The sequence below is a fragment of the Haliotis rufescens genome, unplaced genomic scaffold (assembly GCF_023055435.1).
Source record: "Haliotis rufescens isolate VD_foot unplaced genomic scaffold, xgHalRufe1.0.p SCAF_9, whole genome shotgun sequence".
Taxonomy (NCBI): Eukaryota; Metazoa; Mollusca; class Gastropoda; order Lepetellida; family Haliotidae; genus Haliotis; species Haliotis rufescens.
In genome coordinates, this window is record NW_025964383.1 from 48,616,047 (window position 1) to 48,643,755 (window position 27,709).

At 42.2% G+C, this 27,709-nt stretch overlaps 1 protein-coding gene and 1 long non-coding RNA gene across 5 annotated transcripts; one reads left to right on the forward strand and one right to left on the reverse strand.

Moving 5' to 3' along the window:
* Positions 1 to 1,195: 1,195 nt before the first annotated feature.
* Positions 1,196 to 25,790, reverse strand: LOC124117527 (serine/threonine-protein phosphatase 6 regulatory ankyrin repeat subunit C-like). Of its 4 annotated transcripts, none has more exons than XR_007219529.1 (10): positions 25,563 to 25,790; positions 19,373 to 19,429; positions 17,030 to 17,308; positions 12,585 to 12,789; positions 11,881 to 11,891; positions 9,289 to 9,351; positions 5,856 to 5,912; positions 5,398 to 5,457; positions 3,359 to 4,063; positions 1,196 to 2,913 (listed from the first exon to the last, which is right to left on the reverse strand). XR_007219529.1 is itself a non-coding variant. In XM_048390322.1 (10 exons), exons 2-9 carry the CDS (start codon positions 19,404 to 19,406, stop codon positions 3,489 to 3,491), a joined length of 1,284 nt encoding a protein of 427 aa, XP_048246279.1. In that variant the 5' UTR covers positions 19,407 to 19,429; positions 25,563 to 25,790; the 3' UTR covers positions 1,196 to 2,913; positions 3,445 to 3,488. The 4 variants fall into 4 exon arrangements, 1 of the variants encoding a protein (XP_048246279.1); XR_007219530.1 differs by having other exon boundaries at positions 3,040 to 4,063; XR_006858285.2 differs by lacking the exon at positions 25,563 to 25,790 and adding an exon at positions 22,459 to 22,733.
* Positions 21,784 to 27,370, forward strand: LOC124117535. Its single transcript, XR_006858290.2, has 3 exons — positions 21,784 to 21,854; positions 23,321 to 23,402; positions 27,092 to 27,370. It is a non-coding gene; the product is annotated as an uncharacterized LOC124117535 (long non-coding RNA).
* The last annotated feature ends 339 nt before the right edge of the window (positions 27,371 to 27,709 follow it).

Consider the following 27,709-nt stretch of genomic DNA (forward strand, 5'->3'; position numbering starts at 1 on the left):
AAAGTGATGCAGGTCTTAGAGATTTACCATTTCGGTGAAACGCGAGCACGGATAGGGTGCAGACAAAACTAGAAACATAATCTGGGCAAACAGGGATTCTAACCCACAATCATAGCTTTCTGGCGTGTCCAAGGGACGTAACTCTGCAAAGCCAATTGCAGCGCCTTAGACGACTGGGCCACTCATGCCCCTTGCCCTGAAAGTCCAGTCTTTGTAAAGGGTATGATGCTTATTGGATCTTTGCTTTCTTTGAATAACCAAGCACATCACGAATAAAGTTCACATTGATTTGGACATATCATAGGCCAATGTTCGACTTACTTCCAGATGTGGTCTACAATGCTGCAGAATACAGGAGCATGTGTCTGTGTGTCTGTGGCACAGAAACTACAACGACTGCTGTCCATGTAGCCTATTGTTGAGGTCAACGTTGGAAGTATAAGATGCACTATTCTATATTGCAAGCATTGCAGTCGATTAACTTAAGTTTATCTGAAAGGGATAACATTGTATTGTAGACAATTATTTGATACAGTATTCTCACCAAGCATATCTCCACATGTTGATGTGTGTTGAATGTTGAATGTTGAATGTTGAATGATGAGTTTACATTGTGTGACATGTCGACTTCCACATTGAAACAATAAGATAATCCATAAACCTATCCCTAAAGTAATTCAGTGTGAAACTAATAAACAACAAAGAAACGATATGCAATCAACAATTATATTACAAAATTAACAAGGTTTACATATCAATACAACTTACTGCGAAGTAATTACATTGGCTATACACAATAGAGTGGCAGTACAATATTCAATGGCAATACAATTATAATGGCAGTGGTAATAATGTTCACCTAGCCACAAAAGTGGTCAAGCTTCCAAACTAGGCCTAGGCTGGATACACAGTGAAAACATTGATCCAAGTCAGCGAGCCTGACCACCTGATCCAGGTAGTCGCCTTTTACGACAAGCATAGTCACCTTTTACGGCAAGCATGGGTTGCTGAAGACCTATTCTATCCCGAATCTTCATGGGTAGACTCGGACTGAGATTCAGAAGGCTCACAGAGAGCGCAAAGACGCCGTCAGAACAGAAACACTACTTGAAGAGAAACTACTCCTGCGTCAAAGTTCTGCCAAGGACTTCAGAAATGTGAAACATATCAAAAGATAACACAATACAATGAGAAACATTATGTAAACAATATATTGTTACGTGTTGACTTTCAAGTTAAAACAATTAGTTAACCCAGATATCAATAGTAAAACCAACAAAAAACAAAGAAATGGTATACAATTAACAACTGAATTATAGAATTTGCTCGGTTTACAAGTCAGTATAGGATGGTATAGATTACTGCAAAGTTTTTACAATGGCTGTACAAAATTCAGTGGGACCATAAAATTCAGTACCAGTGGTAATAATATTCACCAAGCTGCAACGATCGAAAATCTTCCAAAATAGGTCCAGGCTGGATAATCTTCATACAACCGCTGGTCTTGATGTCATGTGAGACGTAATGTGAGATGGGAGAGGCATGCGCTGCCCCATTATACAGTCTACATCCCATCTTGAAGGCTCCATACAGTGCTGGATGAGTCTTGCTGATTCAACATCACACTTGTCTCAAAAAAGCATCTAGGTATAGTAACTTTCTACCACTGCTTACATTGAATAGTACTTCATTCCTGACAACTAATCATTATCAAAACACAGTGCCATAAACTTTTTATGAATCGTAGCATAAACAATACAATACAACATTGTTTAACAATAAATTACACTGCCATGCAACAATAGTCCACATGTGCTCACAGATGAAGTGAGTGTGGCATCATGCACAAATCAAAACATGCCATGATCTTTCAGAATCATGCATGATTCACATATGTGCAAACAGTTTATCATGTTTACTCATAATGCCCCCGAAACTACACGTGGATCTTGGTCTCTGCGTGCCCATGAATAACAAATTTGTCACACATTCACAGGACATGTGGGACCAAGTCAATTCAACAAGTAATTCGTTGAAGTGTTTAGCTGTGTTTAGCTGTGAAAAACAAAGCTATCTTAAAGTGAGTGGTTGTGTGCCACAAAATGTGGTTGCTATGTATTTTGGTGTTTGATTCTGGACTTGGCACGAATAGACTGACAGCACCTGGGATCGAGCACCTTCTAGATGTCCACAAAGTAATGTCATGTTGGCATCATATCCGTCTGGTTCTCCTGGGATATTGGTTTCAGACTGCATCTTTGATATACATCCGATCAGTGCAAGACTGTAAGGAATCAATAATGACAGCTTAGCGTCGTCCACAAGGTCCAGCTGTACAACCAAGGTTTCTTCCACTGGAACTGCATGCCTGGCATGGTCAAGACAACATCTAACGTTCAGGTTATAGGATTGGAGGTTAATCCACTTCAGAGAGTTCTGGTTTCATTGCGACCCGTGTGTTGCTCAATGTTCAGCATTCAGTGGTGGACAAGTAATGTCCATCACAGGACCCCTCTTGTGGTCATTGATGGCAATTTGACAGGTGGATGGTCCCATGACAAAGTCATCTGCCCTCAGAATCCTGCACACCAATGGAGGTCAAATCACTTCACAGCTGGACCATTCATGCCCTCACAATCCCGCAGACCCATGGAGGTCAAATCACTTCACAGCTGGACCATTCACGTCCTCACAATCCCGCAGACCCATGGAGGTCAAATCACTTCACAGCTGGACCATTCACGTCCTCACAATCCCGCAGACCCATGGAGGTCAAATCACTTCACAGCTGGACCATTCATGCCCTCACGTTCCCCTTGTGGTCACTGACTTCTTTGGACAACAGAACATCTACACAATCCCTTGGCCTGCTGGCGCAGTCACTATCAGATGTGAGTCAAGTCAAGTGTTCACCTGAAAATAATGGGAAAATCTGATACAAGTCTAAGGAAGTGTATCACAAGATACCATTTTTGTCACTGATGCGTCAAACTTGGAAATGTCATCCACATGTCTACAATAAAACCTTGAAAGTTTTACCTTGAATGTTGTAACCTTAATCAAACATCTTTTGAGCAAGACTTGCATCACTTCTCTGAAATCTGCATAGAAAGAGCATGCTTGATTGTACCTCCATAGTTGTGACTGTTTCACCATTAATATTCTGAACTTTTGACATAGAGTTGACAAAGAATTATATTACCAGATGCTAAGATTTATATGCTGATCACACATTATCTATATTTACACTTGTTCAACAATTTCCTTAACTGATCATGAGAAGTACCAAAAAAACCCAGATGATAAAAGTCTCACAATGGTTATTTTCTCCTCAAAGATATAAAAAAAATATTCTCACCATAAGCCTGAAATGTTAAGTCACACACAACGTCACTGTAGGTAACAACATGCCTCCTTCAATGTCTGCTCAAACACTACACTCACGTCACTGAGCGCCACGTCACCAGGAGATCCATCAATTTCTGATCTTACCTAGGTCTCGCTGTGTCAACCGCTGTCCTTCCACACTTGTTCCTGGCGTTGATGTCCACCACGTTCAGAGACAGAACAAAATTCACTGTCTCCACGTCTCCTCCCCGACAGGCCCAGTGGAGGATGTTGTCACCGTACCAGTCCACCAGTGACACATCAGCTCCTTCACTCACAAGGACCTCCACCACTTCTCTGTGTCCATTCTGTGACGCTATCATCACTGGTGTTTTCCACCGCCATCCTCCTCTACTGTTGATGTCCAGCACATTCAGAGACAGGACCAACTTTACTGTCTCTATGTCTCCTCCCCGAGAGGCCAAGTGAAGGGTGTTGTCACCGACATCGTCCACCAGGGACACATCAGCCCCTTCACTCACCAGGAGCTCCACCACGTCTCTGTATCCCTTCACTGCGGCGGTCATCACTGGTGTCCTCCCATGCCGATCTCTACAATTGAGGTCAACCTGACCTGCCACCAGGACCCCTCTGACAGCCGCCATATTTCCCCTACAGCAGGCTTCACGCAGGTCATAGTCTGCCCAGGGGTCACCATATGCGGGGATCGGTGTCGCTGTAACACAAAGTAAACTCTGTACATGTCTCTACGTGCGGGAGTCGGTGTCGCTGTAACACAAGGTAAACTCTGTACACGTCTCTACGTGCCGGAGTCGGTGTCGCTGTAACACAAAGTAAACTCTGTACACGTCTCTACGTGCCGGAGTCGGTGTCGCTGTAACACAAAGTAAACTCTGTACACGTCTCTACGTGCCGGAGTCGGTGTCGCTGTAACACAAAGTAAACTCTGTACACGTCTCTACGTGCCGGAGTCGGTGTCGCTGTAACACAAAGTAAACTCTGTACACGTCTCTACGTGCCGGAGTCGGTGTCGCTGTAACACAAAGTAAACTCTGTACACGTCTCTACGTGCCGGAGTCGGTGTCGCTGTAACACAAAGTAAACTCTGTACACATCTCTACGTGCGGGAGTCGGTGTCGCTGTAACACAAAGTAAACTCTGTACACGTCTCTACGTGCCGGAGTCGGTGTCGCTGTAACACAAAGTAAACTCTGTACACATCTCTACGTGCCGGAGTCGGTGTCGCTGTAACACAAAGTAAACTCTGTACACATCTCTACGTGCCGGAGTCGGTGTCGCTGTAACACAAAGTAAACTCTGTACACGTCTCTACGTGCCGGAGTCGGTGTCGCTGTAACACAAAGTAAACTCTGTACACGTCTCTACGTGCCGGAGTCGGTGTCGCTGTAACACAAAGTAAACTCTGTACACATCTCTACGTGCGGGAGTCGGTGTCGCTGTAACACAAAGTAAACTCTGTACACGTCTCTACGTGCCGGAGTCGGTGTCGCTGTAACACAAAGTAAACTCTGTACACATCTCTACGTGCCGGAGTCGGTGTCGCTGTAACACAAAGTAAACTCTGTACACATCTCTACGTGCCGGAGTCGGTGTCGCTGTAACACAAAGTAAACTCTGTACACGTCTCTACGTGCCGGAGTCGGTGTCGCTGTAACACAAAGTAAACTCTGTACACGTCTCTACGTGCCGGAGTCGGTGTCGCTGTAACACAAAGTAAACTCTGTACACGTCTCTACGTGCGGGAGTCGGTGTCGCTGTAACACAAAGTAAACTCTGTACACATCTCTACGTGCCGGAGTCGGTGTCGCTGTAACACAAGGTAAACTCTGTACATGTCAGACATCTTTATCTTACAGCTAGAGTGGGGATATAAAACAGTTGACAACAACATGGCGAGTTGAGATGGGAATACATGTGACATTGTCTCCACCCACCTCGTGTATCAGGTCTTACAGTTCTAACACAGTTGTGTGTATGTCTGGAGGGTGGTGTTCCCATTACAATACATGTGACATTGTCTCCACCCACCTCCTGTATCAGGTCCTAGGGGTGTCCCAGTCTTCTGTGTTTCCTCCTCTCCGCTCAAGGCTGTGGAGACCAACAGGATCGTTAGAATAGACTGAAACTATATTTTGTATGTTTGAAGATGCAAATATTGAACATATCCTGACATTACATACACTGTATTATTCTCATGTGGATTAAATGTGTTATCATGCATGTCATGAAGGTCAATAAGGTGCATATCAACCTGCTCATTGCAGAGGTTGTTTCAGATGATGGGCAGAGCTTTTTCATACATCTTTGTTGTTGTTTTGCCCTGTTTTACTGGCAATATTCCAGCTGTGCGAAGGCAGTCTGTAAATAATCGGGTCTGTACCAGACAATCCAGTGTTTGACATCAGCAGCATCGATCCACTCGACTGGGATATGATGACATGACTACTGTTAGTCGTGCCCACTGTACACACTATTCTCCCACCTACCGTGTATGTCAGACTCTAGTGTGGTACAAGAGCTCAGTGCTTCCATCTCACTCCAGGCTGGAACACAGAATTGTACATTAGAAAACTACAGCAGTGTATGGTCATCGGATTTGGCATGGAAACAACAACAGCATAAGTCGTAAACCGATCTCGATATGTACAGGGTACATGGAGGGATCAGTTGACAACAAATTTATCTTACCAACATTATTTCATACAAGTCTGGAATCTCTGACCGCAGATGCTAGCAAAACTCGTAGCAGATGCCGCACATGAACTGAGTTACTTCCCTTTGCCCAATGCATTTGGATAAACATCGGTTCATTTCAACTCAACGATACTTGTTTGAGATATGCAAGTTACCTACGATGTGCTCCGAGTGATTTCTTAGAGTGCTACTGAAGAGATGAAAGCACCTCTATTGTTACTAGAAGCATACACACATATATTGGAGTATGGTATTATTGCTTGTGATGTTATTGTGTCAATGGATGGCAATAAGGGATTCCATTTGTGACCCGCGGCTTCTATATTGCCAATGTTGAATCGGTGATTCCCAGGGATTTCAAGATTTATAAATATGGGTTTTTCAGATTAAAAACGATGTTTTATTGGTCTGTTTTCAGTCGTACAATTGGGTATCTCATACCTCTGGTCGCACGTTAAAAGGAAGCCAGAAGCTGGAATGTAAACAATAAACTTGTTTCCGTCCGGTTGCGCACGCACCTCCCGATGACATGCCATCAAGCAGGACTGGACTGGATTACTTCCCAGTGGGGATGGCTGGGTGGGAATGTACGACTGAAAACAGACCAATAAAACATCGTTTTTAATCTGAAAAACCCATGTTTTAGTCTGTTTACAGTCGTACAATTGGGTAGAATTCGACGGAACACTGGAAGGAGGGTCTGGAAAGTAATCCGGAAGTGACCTCTTGCACGTCGAATGTACCAAGTTCCTCACCCCCGTAGTGACAATAGAACATTCGACCAGATGCACGGACAAGACAAATTGTTTATCACGAACGCACAGCATGGTTAATGCTCATCGACACACAACTAATTATCGATGCGACAGGACAACTGCACGCGTCAGTTGAACGGCGATCGAAGTGGTCGACGTATAGTTTAGTTTCAGAACGCCTCGTCGTATCCAAGGTAACTAAAACTGCATGGTTAATGCTCTTCGACCCACAAGTAAGTTTCGATGCGACAGGACAACTGCACACGTCAGTTGAGGTGCGATCGAAACGTGGTCGGCTTATAATGTAGTTACAGAACGACTCGTCGTAGGCAAGGTAACTAAAACAGCATGTTTAATGCTCTTCTACACACTACTAATTATCGATGCGACAGGACAACTGCACGCGTCAGTTGAACTGCGATCGAAGCGGTCGACGTATAGTTTAGTTACAGAGCAACTCGCAGTATACAAGGTAACTAAAACAGCATGTTTAATGCTCTTCGACCCACAAGTAACTATCGAAGCGACAGGACAACTGCACACGACAGTTGAATTGCGATCGAAGTGTGGACGGTATATAAAGTGGTTCAGAACGACTGGTCGTATCCAAGGTAACGAAAAATAGCATGGTTAATGCTCTTCGACACACAACAAATTATCGATGCGACATGACAACTGCACACGTCAGATGAAATGCGATCGAAGTGTGGTCGGCGCATAATTTAGTTACAGAGCAACTCGCAGTATACAAGGTAACTAAAAAATACGAGCAGTACTTCTAGTCGGAGACAATGTCGAAGGCGACCTGATCGAGATAACTCAGGCAGAAAAGTGAGATAGCCAAGCCATAGCCAGGCTGTCGTCACAATCCATCGTCGACGTCGATTGTGTAGATGTAGATGAAGGTACTGGTGTATTGGTCGATGGTCCATGGACCTCTGACGTAGTCGAATCCTTCTTGGTCGACGCCCTGGAGGTGAGTACCGCCGTCGTGATCTGGGCTATCAAAGCTGGGGCGATATGAAAGTGAGACGAGGGTGTCGAACGGTCATTTTCTCTACGACGCTGTCGTCACAATCCATCGTCGACATCGATTGTGTAGGCGTAGATGAAGGAACCGGTGTACAGGACGATGGTCCATGGACCTCCGACGTAGACGAACCCTTCTCGGTCGACGCCGTCAAGGTGAGTACCGCCGCCGTCATCTGGCCTATCAAAGCCGGGTCGATATGAAAGTGAGACGAGGGTCACGATCGATCATTATCTCTACGACGCTGATCTCCCAAAAACTCCCTTCGAAGGCGTCGCACGTCCCCGTGGGGACGAGGGCTACGATCTCTAACTGTAGAAGTACTACGATCCCCATCGTAGTTATCGTCCGAATCGAACTCCCGACGACCTCGAAGGCGACGAACGTCCTCGTGTCGTTCACTGTCACTCGACGAGGCCCTCGACCTGTCGTCCCGTGAACGGGAACGACTTCTAGAGAGGGATCTGTGTACACTGTCCACCCGCACGACGTTCCTATCGTCGTTGGTAGGACGAGAGACGGACCGACTGGGGACCGTAGTCCCCTCGTGGTCCTCGGCACCACCTGGTCCCGTCGTAACGGGGGTGGCTGAGTGACGCTCTCGATCAACCGATTGACGAAGATCAGTCGTGCGGGTAGTATCATCAGCAGGCGAACGGTCCCGTGTCTTGTCAAAAACATAAGTTGACTGAGGCGGGTCTTTTTCAACTGATTTCTTGGGTGTGGCCGACGCGCCACCCCCAGGGCCAGATGTAGGGGGTGCAGAGTCCAATGATCCACCCGATGACTTCCTCTGCCTGTAGCGCTGGTCAGTAGCCCGCTTCGCCAACGCACGAAGATACAAGTTAAAGTTGATAGAAGACAAATGCTCACATTCTTAACAATGTTCATTCCACGAACACGTTGAAAACCCGTCCTTATTTATGCAGGAAGGACAATACTTGTGAGGATCTACTTTAGACAGTTGTCCTTGACACGAGGCACAAATGCCCGACATGTTGCCACGTGTATAATCAAGTGAAACACGTGTTGAACCCAAACAATGGATCACCAATGAATACATTCCAGGAGTCTACAGGTAAGACATAGTATTATTACTGTATTAGAACAACAACTGTAGACACACGATAAGTACAAGGAGAATACAAACTAGCAGTCTATCGCTAAAGTCCTTCTCAAACGACCAGCTCAGAGGCGCGCTGAGAGATTTGTGGCATGTCATCGGGAGGTGCGTGCGCAACCGGACGGAAACAAGTTTATTGTTTACATTCCAGCTTCTGGCTTCCTTTTAACGTGCGACTAGAGGTATGAGATACCCAATTGTACGACTGAAAACAGACTAAAACATGGTAATTGCATAAAGGAAGACCTATCAAACGTGGATAATATCAGGACAATGTCCCAGTGCTGTTTGTCTTGTACATGCATGTTGTACAGTACCTCCACCGTGGTCTGAGTGCCGGGGTGTTTCTGGGCTCCCTGGCTCCCTCTCTGTGTCAGGGGCTGAAAATAACAAAACAGTCTCCTTGAATAACTGTAATGTGTTGATTGTTTTGACTGGCATTTCTGTCCACCCATTACCGATGCATGCTGCATAGACATGGAGAAAGATTTCAAGATTCCAATGTAGCTGAATATGACCGATATTGAGGGGTCTCATGTAAACAAGATTTGGTTCGATGCGTATATATATATAAATATAAGTTCTTGCAGAACTCTTACTTCCAACATTTGTTTCTTTGGAGGTGCACATCGCATAAAGTTTTGGTTCTGGTCATACCGGAACTTTCACATACATATGTCCTATGTTGTGAAACTGTCAAGTGTCTAAAAGAGGGATTTTTTTTATAGGAATAAATGATAAAATGGGGCTTGAATTATTGTCTATTGTGTTGTTAAATTGTTTTTGTCTTTGGGGGAAAGTGAGTGAGTGAGTTTGGTTTTATGCCGCTTTTAGCAATATTCCAGCAATATCACAGCGGGGGACCCCAGAAATGGGCTTCACGCATTGTACCCATGTCAGGATTCGAACTCGGGCCTTCGGCGTGACGAGCGGACACTTTAACCACTAGGCTACCTGACCGCCCCCTTTGGGGGGAGAAAAAAAAAGGATACATGGTTAAAGTGATATAATGACTGGATTTATTCCCCTCCAAGGCGGGTTACACAGTATTTTATCAAGATCACGTGGACCAATCAGATCTCATCATTGTGACATGGAGGTATGATATAATGACTTATACCTAACCCTTAAGTCACTAAGTGGAATCATGTGACTGACCCCAATTCTATTTGCTGTTCAGCAAATTTGATTTTAATAACTTGGCTTACATATTTCATTTTAAAACCTTATCAGTGAATGAAATAAGAATTCAAATGATGATTAATATCAAAAGATAAAAAACATTGCATGTTTTAATGTGAATCGTTAAAGGTATTGTGATGTTGTAGATATACAGAAAGACAAAGGGTTATCTCCCTTGCCCTACTGGAATACTTTGAAGCTTTGCTGATTCTCTCTCAAAGATGCATAACTCGTATATCATAGTGCTGGCTTACATACAGCTACTTTGGAAAACAACGGGCCATTGAAAAAGCACCACAACAATATTCAGAGGTCACGGCGAAAAGTAAAACACAGGAACATCATGAACTCAGAAATTTCCCTCACCTTTCTGTTTTTGTCTTAATGATTCAAAACACTTTAGAAAATGTATTTGATGGTCTCTGACCCACACACATGCATCACCACTCAAATCGTTCCGTAACTTACAAGACATCTTGTCCCACTATTGGGCAGTTTGGCAAGGACTAAAGGATCAGTGCCATTTCTAACACTGTAAAGAATGTTTAGTAACATCACAATACCTGGGGATGCAACAGTGTTTCACTGTTTGAATTATTACATTGATCCAACTTGCTGACAGTGTGTCACAAAACACTCTCAGTTCTATTCTGGTGAGAAATACCAAGCTCATGGTGGCAGTGGTTGACATTCTTCAGTCTAACAGTGGGATCCCCAATCACTGATACGATAGGTGTCTCGACATGTGCATGTCATGGAGAACAGCCTGGAACGCCTATCACCCTATACGACAGGTGTCTTGACATGTGCATGTCATGGAGAACAGCCTGGAATGCCTATCACCCTATATGATAGGTGTCTCGACATGTGCATGTCATGGAGAACAGCCTGGAACGCCTATCACCCTATACGATAGGTGTCTTGACATGTGCATGTCATGGAGAACAGCCTGGAATGCCTATCACCCCATACGATAGGTGTCTTGACATGTGCATGTCATGGAGAACAGCCTGGAATGCCTATCACCCCATACGATAGGTGTCTTGACATGTGCATGTCATGGAGAACAGCCTGGAACGCCTATCACCCTATACGATAGGTGTCTTGACATGTGCATGTCATGGAGAACAGCCTGGAATGCCTATCACCCTATATGATAGGTGTCTCGACATGTGCATGTCATGGAGAACAGCCTGGAATGCCTATCACCCTGCCTTGAACCCCAACATCTTATAACGGGGAGTCCCCTGAACTAAAAAATACAGACCCAAGTAAATCCCTTGGTTACCAATCAGAGCTCCAGATAAGCTGCGTATCTGCGTAAAATACGCATCAGAAATGCATAAATATGCAGTAAAATAAAATCCAAGCGTATCAAATACGCAACGAACATTACAGATACGCTACATCATGATTATTTGCCATCACACTTTCTTGTGGAAGTATCGTGGTATTTTTGAGTCCTATAAAGCTCTCGAACCCACACGACACCAGTTTGCAGGGACTAGATGAATAGTGTTTTTAAAAATTTAACTTAAATACCCACATGTGTAAAAACAAGTGGGTAACAGAAATTTGAATACCCAGATAGAATTACTGATACCCAATGGTTTTAAAATGCATGGGTAAAATACCCACAACACCAAAAGCCTATCTGGAGCTCTGCCAATACCCCCATGATAGACAACAGATGTAGTTTAGATATTAACTATTTCCTGAATACTTACCCCGCACAGATCTGAAACGGAAAAGCAAACAGTAACTGGTTGAGTAACTAATAATCATGAAATTATCTTTAATCAATACTTGAAATTTATTTTCTCGGTTGACTTGATCAATGTTTACTGCCTTTTATGATAGACCTGATAAATAGAGAATCTCACCCGAGTGTCTTTTGATATTAAATACATCAACACAAGTAGATAAAAGTGGAAAAACTCTGAAGCTTGCCGAGGAGTTTTTCCACTTTTATTTTATTCATCATCCAACATCTTTCTTCCAACTTTTTCAGTTTGTAGACAGTAATAAGCAGTGTCTTAAATGTAAGAAGTACTGCTAACAGCTTCAGCAGCAGACCATTAGTGATGTCATTTGATTGTGACATCATGGTAACCAATGACAACACAATGGTCTGCAAAGCATTGTGATGCAATTTCATTGCAGTGATATCTACAGTGTAGATATTGCTTGATCACACCCTAGGATATCTCCTATATGAGCCAGTTTGGGATGACAATTTAAGGGCGTTTTTTCGAAAGCTCTTCATATTGAGGATAAAATAGTAATAAATTGTACGAAACAATGTGACCCCTATGAACTAATAACTACATCCAGTTAATGGTTAATGGTCTCAAATAGTGAAAATATATAGTTATTGTATCGCTGATGGCAACTTCTTGGCTATTCATGTTTAAGTGAAATAGAATTATACCTTCTTCGCCGTCTGTATACAGACACAGTGATGATGATGATGATGATGAAGATGATGATGAGTATGGCGAACACAGGTACAAGTATAGCAGCCAGTGGAGTTGAGGTAGTTTCTGTTGTTGAGGTGGTTTCGGGAGTTGAGGTGGTTTCTGGAGTTGAGATGGTTTCCGGTGATGTCTGGTCTTCACTGTGATTGGGACCACTTTCTGTAAAATAATACTTCCATATCAATGGTGTAGATTTTGCTAGAGCTTTGAAAAAAAAATGTGTCTTGAGAAAGTGCAGCGATAATTTTAGTCCACTAGTCCTTATGTTTGTTTGTTGTTTAACGATGCACTCAGCAATATTCCAGCTATATGACAGTGGTCCGTAAATAAAAAAGACAATGACATGCATCAACCAAGTCAGGGAGCCTGACCACCCGGTCCTGTTAGTAGCCTCTTACGACAAGCATAGTACTCTTTTACGGCAAGTATGGGATGAAGACCTATTCTACCCCGGATGTCCACAGGGCTTGTCCTTAAAATGAGAACATACAGCAAAACCCTTCACAGGGCAAAGTCCTTATGATACCGGAACTACTGGGCAGTTGGGCAAGGACTACAGGACTAGGGCCAATTTCTATTGCTGAAAGTGTCACCACACTCATAACTGGGTATCTTGAAACTTGTGGCCTTGACTTGTTGACCTCATGACCTCTGACATGTGACATGAAACTATCATTGTCCAAACATTCACACTGTCCTCTTTCTAAAATCAGGTTAGTGCCTACAGGTACATGAATCTACATTGAAAGCACAAGTTTATTTCCAATGCTTATTCAGAATTTTTACCAATGATTTTTGTAATGAATGAATTTTTTTCCTGAGAATATTATCTCTTACTGGAGTGTGTGTTTTTGTTTGATGTCACATTTCGCATTGTCCCAGTTGTATGACTTTAAATACACAAGTTTCCACCACAGAGATACAATCTGATCACTGATCACTGATTAACCTGATGAATATTTTAACACTGTGAACTGAAAGCATGGCTCTCACTGATCAGCATAGTCTTGCTGTAGCATGCCTGATGTCACTGTCAACAATCAGCTCTCTGTGATATCTTTTGCAAATAAATAATTTGTGAAAAAAAGGTAAAAGTCATAAGTCGGTGGAACACAAGCGAAATAGCAAACTACTGGGCTCGAAACAATCAGCAAGCAGGCAACCTCGTGACTGATACAAAGAAATAACATTCCACACCATCAGGAACGATGACATGCAATGACAGATGGTAATACAGGATGTGTGCATGATGCAATGACAGATGGTAATACGGGGTCGGTGCATGATGCAATGACAGATGGTAATACAGGATCGGTGCATGATGCAATGACAGATGGCAATACACGATCGGTGCATGATGCAATGACAGATGGTGATACGGGATCGGTGCATGATGCAATGACAGATGGTAATACGGGATTGGTGCATGATGCAATGACAGATGGTAATACAGGATTGGTGCATGATGCAATGACAGATGGCAATACACGATCGGTGCATGATGCAATGACAGATGGTAATACGGGATCGGTGCATGATGCAATGACAGATGGTAATACAGGATTGGTGCATGATGCAATGACAGATGGTAATACAGGATCGGTGCATGATGCAATGACAGATGGTAATACAGGATCGGTGCATCATGCAATGACAGATGGCAATACATGATCGGTGCATGATGCAATGACAGATGGTAATACAGGATCGGTGCATGATGCAATGACAGATGGCAATACAGGATTGGTGCATGATGCAATGACAGATGGTAATACAGGATTGGTGCATGATGCAATGACAGATGGTAATACGGGATTGGTGCATGATGCAATGACAGATGGTAATACGGGATCGGTGCATGATGCAATGACAGATGGTAATACAGGATTGGTGCATGATGCAATGACAGATGGCAATACAGGATTGGTGCATGATGCAATGACAGATGTCAATACAGAATTGGTGCATGATGCAATGACAGATGGTGATACGGGATCGGTGCATGATGCAATGACAGATGGTAATACGGGATCGGTGCATGATGCAATGACAGATGGTAATACAGGATCTGTGCATGATGCAATGACAGATGGTAATACAGGATTGGTGCATGATGCAATGACAGATGATCATACACGATCGGTGCATGATGCAATGACAGATGGTCATACGGGATTGGTGCATGATGCAATGACAGATGGTAATACGGGATCGGTGCATGATGCAATGACAGATGGTAATACGGGATCGGTGCATGATGCAATGACAGATGGTAATACGGGATTGGTGCATGATGCAATGACAGATGGTAATACGGGATCGGTGCATGATGCAATGACAGATGGTAATACGGGATCGGTGCCTGATGCAATGACAGATGGTAATACGGGATCGGTGCATGATGCAATGACAGATGGTAATACGGGATTGGTGCATGATGCAATGACAGATGGTAATACGGGATCGGTGCATGATGCAATGACAGATGGTAATACGGGATTGGTGCATGATGCAATGACAGATGGTAATACGGGATCGGTACATGATGCAATGACAGATGGTAATACGGGATTGGTGCATGATGCAATGACAGATGGTAATACGGGATTGGTGCATGATGCAATGACAGATGGTAATACGGGATTGGTGCATGATGCAATGACAGATGGTAATACGGGATTGGTGCATGATGCAATGACAGATGGTAATACGGGATCGGTGCATGATGCAATGACAGATGGTAATACGGGATCGGTGCATGATGCAATGACAGATGGTAATACGGGATCGGTGCATGATGCAATGACAGATGGTAATACGGGATCGGTGCATGATGCAATGACAGATGGTAATACGGGATCGGTGCATGATCTCCGACACTGTTAACCAGTGACCAGGGTTGACCACGTGATCCACTTAGTTGTCTCTGATGACACGCATATGTTGATGGGGAAATGAACCCATAATCCCCGAGAGGTTCATTAATAAGGTTATTAACTTTCAATAAAACGAAAAGAAATCAGATAATTCATTTAACTGAAATTTACTCATTTTTACGTGTTGATTCCCAAATTGAAACAAAGGTTGACTCAGAAATCACTACAAACTAAATTGAGAATGTAGTAAATTACCATACCAGATCAATAAACATTCAACAACTTTTACTGAAATACACAGGATTAGGTTTACAATCATTAAAACTTATACACCGAGTCAAAACGTGGCAGTAGCGGCATACAATAACAGGCCCCATTACATACGTCAGTGCACTCACCAATGTCCAGTATTTGTACAGCCGAGTCTTAAGTGAGGCACGCGCTCCAGGACAGAATCCCGGAAACAGTGTGGGCACACGCAGACAAGTTGGTGTCCCAGGTATTCTATCCACAGTCACCCGCGTCCCGTTCTTATATAGGTAGATCCAGCCTTCTACAAACAGTAACCATGCCATACTCCTGACTGAAGTATTCTGCACCAGTGTGAGCAACAACCAAGGGAGGTCACTCTAACATGCATGGTGCCGAGAGATGACGAGATATACTGCATGAGCGCCTTAATCAAATTGTCACTTGCATTAATCAGAAATAAAGTTACAATATACACTGCCACATAAAACTTGCCTTACAAATTCATTAAAATTACTTACATGTCCTTGAAATACAGACAACGATGACTGTTCACTTTTCCAAATAATTTCTTGTAAGTAATTCAATGTTGTGTCCCATGATCAAGACTATGTGTTTATTGGCTAACTAACAGCTCTGTGCTTCAGTACTAAAATCTTTCGTTTGCTTTATTAAATTCCCTAACTATATAATCCACTATCCTGAGAATGTTCATGTTAATATTTTTGTGCAATTCTGGTTTTTATGCTTTGTTTACACATATTTTGTGGTTCTGTTTCTGCACGCAGTCGAATGACGTAAGCACTCAGTAATGGATACATGTACTAACTTTTTCCACAAGGGCTAGACTCCTAATGAACACATTTTCCCATGGGTCCTGTCAAAGAGTATCTGTTCCTGTAGCGACATTGTTCCATTGTACGCTATTTTCTCGAGATGAATTACTCCCATGTGTAATGATTCTATGTAAATTCAGACCAATAATAACTTTGTGCTGCATGTAACCATAGGAAACATAATGATGTAATGTGACAAAATTGGGAGATTGTGAATTCTCTGTGAACACTTGAGTGAGTGAGTGAGTGAGTGAGTGAGTGAGTGAGAGAGAGTGACTTTATGATGTTTTTAGCAACATTCCAGAAATATCAAGGCGGTGGACACTGAAAAATGGACAAATTGTACCGATGAGGGGAATCGAAACCGGGTCTTTGGCGTGACAAGACAACGCTTTAACCACATGCTACCCGACCGCCGCCAGCATGACTAGTACATACCATGGTGGATCTCACAGAAATGCCCTGTGTTGTTTCCCTTACATCCCAGAGTACATTGACCAGTCTGCTGACTGCAGATGAGTCTCCGACAGTTCCTGCTACAGGACAGGAGACACTGGCCGCCGTACCATCCAACCACGCATCCCTCAGAGCATCTACCACTGTGTCTGTCACAGTGCACATCCTGGCCGGAATGGGGGAAACAGGAACGGCTGCAGTTCAGTTGACAGTGTTCTCCATATTTGCCCACGGGACACTCCTGGCCCAATACGCCCACTACTGAAAAGACAAGGGTTTATTGGTGTGTACAGTTTTTGACCCCGAGGAATGATGACAGCTTCGTCTGCTTGCCTGCCATGTTGATAGCAGTACACTTGGTTATGAACTCATTCAGAAAATGTTGATGAAATACATCTGTAACAGTAGGAGAAACTGATGTCATGAGATATTCTTAGTGGTATGCACAGAACATGTGTTTATAGAATTTTCTCCCTTAGGAAGGAAAACGTTTTGTGAACGATTTGTTGTAATGAACGCCCATGGTGGAGAATTGGGAAAACTGCGATGTTTCGATGTAAATGACGAGGAACCATTGTGTTCACGGAGTCTACGATGTAGATGTTGATAACAATGACCAAAATACAATCTGAATGAACCGAAACAAACTTCCAATTCAGCCAAAGTTAGTTTTAGAAAACTATCGTTTCCCTCATGTGCGTTAGGTATCCTGACTAATTTACAGATGGCTGAACAAAGTTATCACTACGTCAAAGACAGAGAATCAGAGTTGAATTTTTTTTGTTCAGAGAATTGAAACATATTTTTTAAAGACAATGTAAAATAAATTAAGACAGCATGTATTACCCCATCTCTCAAGAATGACATATTATCAACCATATGAGCAATGGGCCAATGGCATAATCACATTTCTTGAATAAACTTCTTCAACAACTGGCAACAACTGCTACGTAAGTTCAAGCACATTATACTCCTTATCAAAAGTAGGGGATCATGTAACACAAATGTTATTATCACCCACGTGGTGAAGATACAGTAGTAAGATACTAAATCTGTACGTCACACATGTGTCGTACAAGGTTGACCATGTTTTATTTCTTTTGATTGGATAACCGTGACCTCTGTCACACCCAGGCTACCTTTTTCATTCAAAATATATCGCGAGACATCATTCATTTTGCAACTACAAGGCAGAACTTAAGCAATCTCATGAGAGCGAGAGATACTTACAAACACTTTATTAAACCAAACAAGATAGTCACACGCATCAAATTCGGTTTGCATTCTATATAAGTTATGCATAGAGCTTCTACAGATATTATATAATCGAGTGATATCCATTTACAATGTATGACTACTGATAAAGAGATCCAGGGTCCCCATGAGCATGAGGCTTGCGACCATAAAAGGTCCACTCATTTCGTAAAACTGGTATCTAACGAGAATGACTCACGATGAGCGTAGTAGTCTCTACATACCAAACATGAGAACAAAGATAAGTGTTGACGACAAACATCCTATGCCATGACATTTATGTCTCTAAAACTTGCTGACATCACTTCCACTGAGCGAACCCCACTCCATATTGTGCAAGGAAGGGTCAGTGGTCAGTACTATTAGGACAATGTACATATACTGACACCCTTTGTTGTCACATTTACAAGGCGTGTGGGTCATCGTTTCCTCTTTCAGGACGACAACGCCCATGTTTACCGTGCACTAGTTGTCAGTGCTCACCCCCAGCAGCACAACATCCATAGAGTGCAGAACTAGCAATAACATTTCCCCCACTGAACACATTTGGGGCATTTAAAACCGTCAACTTTGAAATTTCTCATCGATCTTCCCCGATCCTTGGCGGTCATAACATCTACTGTGATACTTCACTGTTGGTTGTAGTGGTTGTATGGGTGCCAGGATACATTGTGTTTTTCACCCTTAAGGTCCCTTATCTCATGGTTGGTCACGTGTCTTCACAAGCAGTGTTAAGTTGGTTGGTTGGTTGATTTGTTGTTTTACGCCGCACTCAGCAATATTCCAGCTATATAACGGCGGTCTGTAAAATAATCGGGTCTGGACCAGACAATCCAGTGATTGACATCATGAGCATCGATCCACGCACTTGGGATCGATGACATGCATCAACCAAGTCAGCGAGCCTGACCACCCGATCCCGTTAGTCGCCTTTTACGACAAGCATAGTCGCCTTTTACGGCAAGCATGGGTTGCTGAAGACCTATTCTACCCCGGATCTTCACGGGTAGCAGTGTTAAGGGCATAACTACCTGTAGCTGTCAGTACTGAAGTCACTCAACACAAACGTACCCAGTAGTAGCAACAGCAGGCCCCTGTCCAACATGGTCTATGTCAGCATCACCCCTTCTGGAACAGTCGAGAAACAAACAACTGTGAAAGTGTCAGGCTCCAAGGTGAATCTTTATGTTCAATGGACAAAGGGAGGTAATATTAAAACTTATTTGAGAGGGTGGATTAAACCAGTTTAGGCCATATTTAATCATTTGGTAGATGGAACAAATCTTGTGAGTAATGTGTGACTTTGTATTTTGATTTTTCATAGACATAGCCCATCTGAAGAGAAATACTTGTGTTTCAGATAGCATGGACCCTATAGATGGGAGTGAGTGAATATGATTTTATGCCGCTTTTAGCAATATTCCAGCAATATCACGGCGGGGATCACCAGAAATGGGCTTCACACATTGCACCCATGTTGGGAATCGAACCTGTGTCTTCGGCGTGACAAGCGAACACTTTAACCAGTAGGCTACCCCACCGCCCTAAATAGATGTGAGGTGGGGTGAGGAGAGGTGAATCAAGTTTAAACGGGGTTTAAAGGGGAAGTGTACACGCAAAAATCACTTTCTTTCTTTTTCTAAACAAAACGCAATTTTAGAATTAGTTAGTATCTGTGTTTGAAAATATACACTCATTTTTTTTCACAGTGAAAGTAGGAAGCTCACAATAGTGTTAAAATGATATGCCGTTATGAGGCCTTCGTTTTACGAGCGAAATAGGCCTGAGTTATCCCCCTTAGATTATGACGTAATTGGTGCCAATTCAACTGGGTTCCTGTCTATTCTCAACGCAAAAGATATCAAGGACCAGTTTGGGGTAAAACAACATGGTCTACGACACACTCCGGCGCAGTGGTGACTCAGCATAACACAATTCTGGCTGGCATCTGAGACGCTAGAATCACAAAACTGTACCTACACCACGTGAAGCGGCTCTAACAAAGCATGATGACGTCATAATGTTTATCAATTGGCACCAATGACGTCATATTGCAAGGGGCATAAGCCATGGTGTTTTTGTTATTGGAATAGAACACTTGGTAAATGTGAAAAATATAAATCGTTTTAATGCAAAAAATATGGTAATTAAATATGATGTTTTTAAATTTTTGTCTATGACACTTCTATGTTAACACTTTTAATGTGGAAAAAGTACAAGAAAAATTGGTTCATTTCCGTGTGAACTTGCCCTTTAACATCTCTTTCAAGAGTATTGCACTTATACAGCGACGTGCATGCATGCGTGTGTGTGTGAGAGAGAGGGTCCAGAGTAATGCCTTTTTTATAGTGCCACAGTTTAACATGGACACCTCACTGACACAGTATACTGACTCCGAGCCGACCAGACCGTCATATCCCCTTAATGCCGAGCACCAGGCAGGGTAACATGAAGTACCCTCTTTTAAAATCTTTTGGCAATATGCTCTGTGTTTCAAGGTAGTTTGCATTCTTATTTTAAATATTGTTTTTCATGTTTATCATCGGTAGCTAGTTTAAAACTAATGTTAGTTACATTGATTCTTGAATTTGCGAACGATAATATGCATAAACATTCACATTTTCCCATGTAACATACAACGGCCATTTCCTACTTTGAAGAAATCATGTGGGCTGCAAGTGAAACAAGTAGTTGAAAAGAAAAATAAAGGGACCCATGAAGATCCGGGTTCAGCAACCCTTGCTTGCTGTAAAAGGCGACCAACGTGATCGGGTGGTCAGGCTCACAGACTTGGTTTGATGCATGTCATCATATCCCAATTGTGTGGATCGATGCTCATGATATAAATCACCAAATTGTCTGGTCCTGACTTTATTATTTACAGACCGCTGAAATATTGCAGAGTGTGGCCTTAAACAACACACAAACAATAATAACTCAAGAAATAGAGCAAAATGAAGCTGTGGCGAGTGGTCAGTAGAGGACGTGATGGGGTCACTCGTAGGCGTGACGGTCTGTCAGTGGACCGTGCATTTCTGCATGTTGCACAAAAATGTCTCTACAAGTGTTATTCATGAAAATAATAAATTAAATTAAGGACAGTTATTGATCATTATTCAAGTTATCGTATGACATAACAAAATGTCATAAGAAAAAAAATAAACAGTCAAATTGGGAGATAAATGTGCAAAAATTGAGCAAAATGTTGTTTTTGACAGCGATTTTTCCTATGTACATTTTTTCAGAAACTTACATGTAGTATTTACTAAAAGTCAATCTGTTTGTTTAGCGGTAGCGAGAACTAAGGTCTGATTTTAATGAGATTGACTAAAAGAATATTCATCATAGAGTTACAAGACTACATGAAATGTTTCACACACACAAACGCACATCTGTTTGCCACTGCGTTGAAACATGTTTACTTTCTTCGAAACTGCGGGATCATCTCTTGTACAAGTGACTGGCTGACAAGCCGATAAAGGGAGGTAGCCACTGTCTGACTAAATTGTTCAACCGGAACATCTGTCACAAAATGTCTGTCTGAATGAGAATGGTACGTATAATATGCACGATATTTAGCGTATGGTTTCGTGGTTAGAACAAGGAGGAAATGTATTTTGATCTCGTATTAGGAAAACAATTTGCAATGGGGACTATATTATTGGGTGGAAGAAAAATTTCGTAAACACGGCAGACTTCTGCTGATTTCCAAACGACGCGCCTCGGATTTCATTTAGTTTGTACTGAATAATTATTACTCTGGCTATATGTTCAAGGGCACATTATATTCTTGTAATTGGGGTATTTATCAAGCAACAAGTTTTTCGTCTATTGATATTTTCTTGAACAAAGGATGATGAATATCAAACTTGTGAAAAATAGCCAGATATAAATAAACAATGCCAATTAGAAAGTGGCACAATAGCCAGATAGCTGGGAACAGAATCAACACGACCAGGGTTGCCTTCACGGCACCGCAAAGCTGTTACGCCAACAAGAAACGACGACCCGCAATGCGATATTTTGAATGGTAGAAAACTTGAAATGTGAGCAAACTTAGCCAGCAAACTGACAAGGTAAGGATGTCATCTGTGGGATGACTCCACGCCCTGCTACATTTGCAAGTGACCATTTAAGTTTAATTTCACTTATTTTACCAAAGTTCCAAAAATTAGGTGCCGTTTTCGCCAGGTGACGCTCTGCTCAGGCTGTTGGGTGCCGCTTCACCCCACCATATGCACGTTTCTTCAGAAGCATTTTTTAAAATACGTTCAACGGAGCGATCCCTCCTAGCCATAACGTGTGCTCTAAGACAGACATCAGTCACATATTTCATTGCCGACAACTGACTCGGTCAACACCAAGAACGTCTTTGTTCATAGTTCTTCCCGCTCAAACCAGGCCGATGGCATATAACGTAAACAAAACTAGAGTTCTCTCCCTTGACTGACAAACATTGAAAATACGGACAAAACCCGGACGTAACACTCCGGACAGAGCCGGGATTTCAGGTGCACACACTCTTTACATTTAAGGTTATTTATTAGACTATTTTATTTATATCCGTGAATTTGATTTCATTTCCAGGATTTTTGACGTCAAAACAAAATTGATGGATTTGGTAGCGATTAGCTCAAACGCTGACTGTTTCAAAGATTGTGTTACAATAACAACGGCAGTTTGCATTATATACTCGCCAACAACAAAATCGCGAATACCATACATGTTGGCAGAGACCTTAAAACAGATTTTATTGTCTCTGATGTTGGTTAATAAATGAAGAATTACTCAGATTCAAAAGATATTAGATTCGTTCGATGCACAAACGAGCACATTGGTATGTTGTGTGAACCAACGCTCATGAACGCATCACATATGACGTCATAGATCCATGAATCGGCATGCACAATTTGTCTCGTGCAGGATTAGCGTGTAAAGTGTGGAAATCACGTGCAGCATTTCGTGATATGAATCAGAAACTCTGTGGTAACACTTGACTGATTGTTTTGTCATTAATAGGTACACATTGGAAACATCTCGTCTTAAGGTACATACCTGTCTATATGTTTCTGTGGTTCGCATTTCTCCTGGCGGTGACACCGTGAGTATACATCTTGATGAATTTCCGGTTACCTCTTTACAAGTTTCAGTGCCAGTTCTCTTTCGTTAGTGACAAAAACAACTTCGGGATAATTGACATCCGATATTTTCAAAGAACAAAATTAAAGATGGCTTAATAGTCCAAACAATCCTCAAAGTGACATCGCTCAATTTCGACATCATTTTCAATCCTTGAAACGTTTTCATCGGCTGCAAATCGATTCAACAGACCTATTTTCACTCGAAACTCTGTCGCCATGTGATACAGGAATCGTTCCTTGTACAATCACGCATATACCACTTCCTTGTACAATCACTCATACGGCTTACTTATAAAATCACGCAATTGTAGGGTTAACAAATATAATGAATACATTTTATAATATCAAATCTAAAATCACCTTTACATGCAAACATTTCATCCTTCAGAAACACATTATCTATATCGTGTGTAATTACTATTCATGTTATTGAACTATAAGAGATTAATCTGTGTGGCAAAGTTACACAAAAACGCTGTTTAATCTTTTATCCATTTTGACAGCTTTCTCACTGTAACACATTTCAACATTTGAAAATTACGCGAAATTTTAACTGTGTTAGTCAAGCGATAAACGGTCTCATTTACTCGATCGTCGGTCACGGTAGATACCTTACCAGTCGTGATATATAATCATTAAAGACCATGGTATAGATCAGCTGTTAGACGTGACGTTATCTACGTCACAACACTCAAGGTCATCCACAAGCACCTCTCCAGACCACAAGGTCACAGTGGCGATAAATCACCGACATATAACAATGAGATTGTAACGAAACTAAACATTGTCGACACTGTGTACAGATAACACGTGAAATAAAGTTTGAAGATTAGGGACAGATTATCATACGATACACTAGAGTACACATTGCACCAATATTGGTTTTGATTTATATTTATTAATATCAATGGTATAATGTCGTAAGATACATTGTACGAACCTTATCTTGTTATAATAATGTATTCCATTTTCTGAGGATATGTATAATGTGTATTAGACAGTTTATATACCTACATAATTAGTTATTATATCTACATAATAATTATGTTGTACAATCACAGCATGTTACATGTACATTAGACACACGGAAAACACTATTTCAGCCAATCATATACGATAGCTATAGCGCCGTTATCACAGTTTCAATGACAAGAAAACCCCATTGAGAAATAGAACGTTTCAGCACACGGTATCCATAAGAGATTAACACAAATGCGAAAAACACGGTTGTCGTCCTAGAAGAAGTAACGTTGATGTTTTCAGTAGTTGTGTTATTTTTGTACCGTGTGTATCATCGACAGAAACGGGGGCCGAGGTACCACGTACACGTGAATGCGACCTTGACACAATTTGTTTGCAAAACCCCTTTCGTTGCAGAACAAACGTCAATAGTCTAACCTCAATAACTGTACAGTGGGGAAAAGATCTTTCCGATCAGTCTAATCTGTTTTTCAAATTGGCTGTCCATATATGGTCGCTTGGCACCGGGAGGGTTAAAATGGAATAAGTAACTGTTGTGAAATGTGACTACAATGCCGAATGTCAGTTACGAAAACACTCGAATGGTGACGAATGGTGACGAATGGTAGGTGTGGTAGGTGTGGCTGGTGGACATCACCGATGTGCATGTGTGTGTTCTCTGATTGTTATCTGTACAGATGTTTACGGACATCCATGCATGCTGTCACAATACAGAAGTAAATAATACGAACATTCCATGCCACAGAACGCATGCGCAGCTGCGTTCAAATTAATGAAGGTACTCAATATGGGGCTACAAATCGCGAATGTCAGCCATTCGTGAACATGCGTTATATATGTATTGGATTGTATCATTCACCGCCGGACTCAGTGCAAAAAGTCTGTGGAGACTAGAGACACCCGCCTCCATGCAACCGTCTCGCACTACCTTTGGTTTGTTGTTTAGCGCTGCACTCCGCAATATTCCAGCCATGACGGCTCTGCTCCACCTGTATGATCAGATCAGTAATATGGACTAATAATGCCTAGTCAGCCATCCACTGCATGTGTTGGTACGGTGTAAGCTGGGTGGGAATGTCGTCATGTTAATTAGTGTATTGATGACAGCAGACAATGAGACTTTGACACTGTTCACTTACAGGAATGTCAGCTTCGTGTCCAGAACGCCCGTAGATAATACAGATGTTAACGTGTGCTTTCACTTTCACGCTGACCACACAATGAATAAAGAATAAAGAGTAATGTACTGCCCCGCTTTCACTATCCATCCACACCACTCCGAAAACCGTCGGCCATTCCTGCTAAAAATACACCTCTGAGATTACTCGAAGCCATGTTAGGAACTACATTTGACCCGCCGACCTCGCTAGCACATGACTGTCATGTGACGTAAACACCCCAGCCTGCTGCCAACAGCCATGTAAGCCTTGTCAGACGCCCACAGAAAATATATACGAGGAGCAGCATGCAATTAGATATAATAAATTTTAGCAAGTTCATTGACCGTTTATAGTCAGTGCAAGACCACTCGAGTGAATGTACCCTCGTGACTTTGTTTAGTCACCGTGTTGGAAGTATATTTTCAAAAAGGTGGTATACGAGTATCTTTTCACCATATATTTAGGTTAACATTTCTAAACAAGGAACTAAGTGTATAAAAGACTGATGAGAAATAAACCCAGAGGGACAGTTAACACGCAGAATAATGTGAATCCGCGAGCGTGTTTCGGCGGAGGCTTAGCCTGTTTACTATATAGATGCCAGTTGCCGCATTGCCTACATTCACAGACGAGTATTCTTTGCGGTTACGGAAATGGACGAGGTTTGGCAACACTGCAGGTTCGCCCGCTACCAACAGCTCAATTACCGCGCTATAGCGCAACCTCTGTCTCGCTATACCGTTATTCGTTTCAGGTAGCTAATTGGTGATCCAACGACCCTTTTCGATCTCAAAGAGCTGACACGCCTTTCAGATCAGACACCCGTTTTAGATCCTTAGGGTTAGCCTGGTTAGGGCTAGGGTTAGCCATAAATTCTTAGCTTGTCACTGTGTTTCCAAAAATCCGATGAAGGTAGTCCCATTCGAGTAGTCGGTAGCGCGTTCGAGCCCCCACAGCCCTTATTGGATATAAAGTACGCCCGATAAAATGCATTACTCCCCAAGTAGACATCAGTTAGAATGAAAACACTATACGAATGTAATGTATCATGTCTGAACTATTGGTTCGAGACTTTTCCGTGCAGGATCAGTGGTTGGAGAGTATAGATCTCTCTACTATATATATATATATATAGAGGCGATTGACCAATCACGTCACTTGGCGGCCATATTCAAAGTGTGTGTGACACACGTGTATTACTTGGGGGAATATACTGTATGCTTGTTCAACACGTGTTAATGATGAAAAGCTGATATACTACAAACTGATGAAGAAGTGAAATAAGACGTTGCCAAGTTATCTTCGAGTTGTCAACGTTTTGCAGGATGTTCGATGAAGAAGACGACTGAAGGTTTGGATTAATACTTTGGGGATATTGAGATAACTGATGAAAAGAAGAAAAAACGGTGTTTGCAGTATTAACTAGAGATTACTACATACGTAACCTGATGTTCTGAATTAGAAAATCGTTTGAATAAAACAACGTAAACGCAGTTGTCTTGTTTCAGTTGGACTATCTTCTGGCCAAATAAAGAACCTGGTAACAAATCTAGGAAATGAAAGGCTTCTCGGAGACATAGTTAAGGTAACAGATGAAACTGGCACCTATTTGTTATTTATGATATCAAATTGCAAAATATACTTTCAGTGTTTACAAACATGGGGTTGCATTTGTATATGTGCTACATATCGAGTCAGAATTTGCCATTGGGGATCTGGTCAAATTACATGGATAATTGTTATCATGATGAAAACACAAGTTTCAGATACCAACAATCAGTGTCTTAGGGGCGAAGGTGAGATTTTTCCACGTGTCAGTAACAGGAATGTCTGTCTGTGTATGCACACCTCTGTAACTTGGTGTCTTACAGACAAAGGTGAGATTGTTCCACGTGTCAGTAACAGGAATGTCTGTCTGTGTATGTACACCTCTGTAACTTGGTGTCTTACAGACGAAGGTGAGATTGTTCCACGTGTCAGTAACACGAATGTCTGTGTGTGTATGTACACCTCTGTAACTTGGTGTCTTACAGACGAAGGTGAGATTGTTCCACGTGTCAGTAACACGAATATCTGTCTGTGTATGTAGACCTCTGTAACTTGGTGTCTTACAGACGAAGGTGAGA

What these genes read in the sequence shown, in the direction of transcription:
- LOC124117527 (XM_048390322.1), bottom strand. Translation starts at nt 19,406, where the DNA reads ATGTTGGACAGGGGCCTGCTGTTGCTACTACTGG. An exon ending in CCTGCTGTTGCTACTACTGG is followed by an intron (nt 17,309 to 19,372) that starts GTACGTTTGTGT and finishes TTGTCTTTTCAG; the next exon opens with TAGTGGGCGTATTGGGCCAG. An exon ending in TTTCTGTGAGATCCACCATG is followed by an intron (nt 12,790 to 17,029) that starts GTATGTACTAGT and finishes ATTATTTTACAG; the next exon opens with AAAGTGGTCCCAATCACAGT.